Source organism: Apaloderma vittatum, unplaced genomic scaffold, assembly GCF_000703405.1.
Source record: "Apaloderma vittatum isolate BGI_N311 unplaced genomic scaffold, ASM70340v1 scaffold33019, whole genome shotgun sequence".
In the NCBI taxonomy this organism is placed as follows: domain Eukaryota; kingdom Metazoa; phylum Chordata; class Aves; order Trogoniformes; family Trogonidae; genus Apaloderma; species Apaloderma vittatum.
This window is the reverse complement of record NW_009734033.1, coordinates 1-1808: the sequence shown is the minus strand read 5'-3', so window position 1 is coordinate 1808 and position 1808 is coordinate 1. Positions and strand designations below refer to the sequence as shown.

Genomic DNA, 1808 nt, shown 5'->3' with positions numbered 1-1808 from the left:
TTTCTCTTCATTTGTGCGGTTTTGACGGCAATTCCCTCAGCCAGTGTCTTCCACAAGAGACAGGTCACGGCCAGCAACAGCCACCTGCAGGGGAGCAGCTGCTACTTGTGCCCGAGTGTCACAGGAGGGGAATGTCACCCGCCAGAGGCGCAACAGGCACAGCTCCCGCTCACCCATCTGTCCTTTGAGAACTTATGTGGCTGTTGCATCCAAATCCTGCTTTGTGTAGGGAGAAAAAAAAAAAGCCTTAAGAGAGAGGATGTTAACAGCAAACTAGAGAACAAGGCCACCACGACACCCTTCTCGTAGCCATGGAGCTGTAATAAGCTTTCATTTCTCCTTTTCTCACAGAGTGTGTTTGATGTGAAAAATATTTATAGTGCTGCGTGAAAGAACACCCCTTGTTTGAGTGCTATGAGCAATAAAAACGTTCTTGTGAAGCTGCGTACCCTCCTGAGCGCGACTCTGCGATGGGCCCCAGAGCCACACCCCTGCCCGCCCCACTGGCACATTGGGCCATTCAAAACATCTCCCTCCGCTTGTTTTTACGCTTTATTAAATACACCTCCGAGGCAGAAGCCGGTTTATTCGTTCTCCTCGCTGCGCAGTCTGGCGTTGGGATTGGTGATCTTGATGGCGAGCTGGGCAGCTCTCTCCACGATGATCTTCCGGTTCTTGGAAGACACGTTGTGAGCGATCTCGGCGCAGTACGACCTGTCGGGAACGCACCACGCGTCAGGCTCAGCTCCCAGAGTCAGCAAGAGTAGTTTTAATGGTGTTAATTATTACTCTTATTGTTTTGAAAGGAAGTGCTACACGTAGATTTGGGCCCATGTCTGAACAGACACACCGCTGCAGTTCTGGTCGCTGTTTTATCAGAGCGACGTCAGAGCAGCACCACTTACCTCCACCATAACATACTTTTGCCACAGTTTTGAGTTTCCTGCCTCAATTCCCTGTGTGCCCTCCCGCCAGCAGCGCTGAGGAAGCCAAAACAACCTCCATGCTACCGAAACCAAAAACTTCCCTCTGCATCTGCCTGTGCTGCCTTCTCACCTCCCGACCCAGCGCTGGTGGCAGAGCTGCCCCCCGCCGTGTCCCACCACGGACTCACTTGTTGCTCATCATGAGCACCTCCAGCTCTTTGACGTTGTGGACCAGGAACTTCCTGAAGCCCGAGGGCAGCATGTGCTTCGTCTTCTTATTGCTGCCGTAGCCGATGTTGGGCATCAGGATCTGGCCCTTGAACCGCCGGCGCACTCTGTTATCGATACCTCTCGGTTTACGCCAGTTGCGCTGAAGAAAGGCAGAAAACACGCAACAGTTACAAAATGAGGTCGGTCTGAAAACGCCTGCCTCAAGGCAACAGCTCCAGCCCAAACTAATCTCCAGCCAGATCCACCATGAGCTGCTGTTTGCACGCAGACCCCTTGTGCTTTAGCTCACCACCCACCCCAAGGGCCTCGTCCGTCTGTCTCGGAGATCACTTCTGAAGGAAGCTCCCATGACTCCTTACCTTGATCTTGACATAGCGATCAGACTGATGGCGGATGAACTTCTTGGTCCTCTTCTTGACGATTTTAGGTTTCACGAGAGGTCTGAGGGCAGGCATGGTGCCTAAGAAAAACAGAACCGGGGTGAGAAGGGAAACCCGAGGCACGGGTGCCGTGTCGCTGTGCCCGTGGGGCGTGTGGCAGACTCTCTTCCACTCGCTGGCCACGGCGCAGGCTCAGGAGGGAATGGGTGTTCATCTGCAGTGGCTCTCCCTCCCGCCTCCGAAGCTGGCAGAGCACCGAGAGCTCTCCAGA

The 1808-nt window shown here is 53.9% G+C and overlaps 1 protein-coding gene across 1 annotated transcript; it reads right to left on the bottom strand.

Moving 5' to 3' along the window:
* Window positions 1-539: 539 nt before the first annotated feature.
* RPL32 (ribosomal protein L32) lies at window positions 540-1808 on the bottom strand. Its single transcript, XM_009876129.1, has 3 exons — window positions 1517-1808; window positions 1115-1296; window positions 540-714 (listed from the first exon to the last, which is right to left on the bottom strand). Exons 1-3 carry the CDS (start codon window positions 1610-1612, stop codon window positions 585-587), a joined length of 408 nt encoding a protein of 135 aa, XP_009874431.1. The 5' UTR covers window positions 1613-1808; the 3' UTR covers window positions 540-584.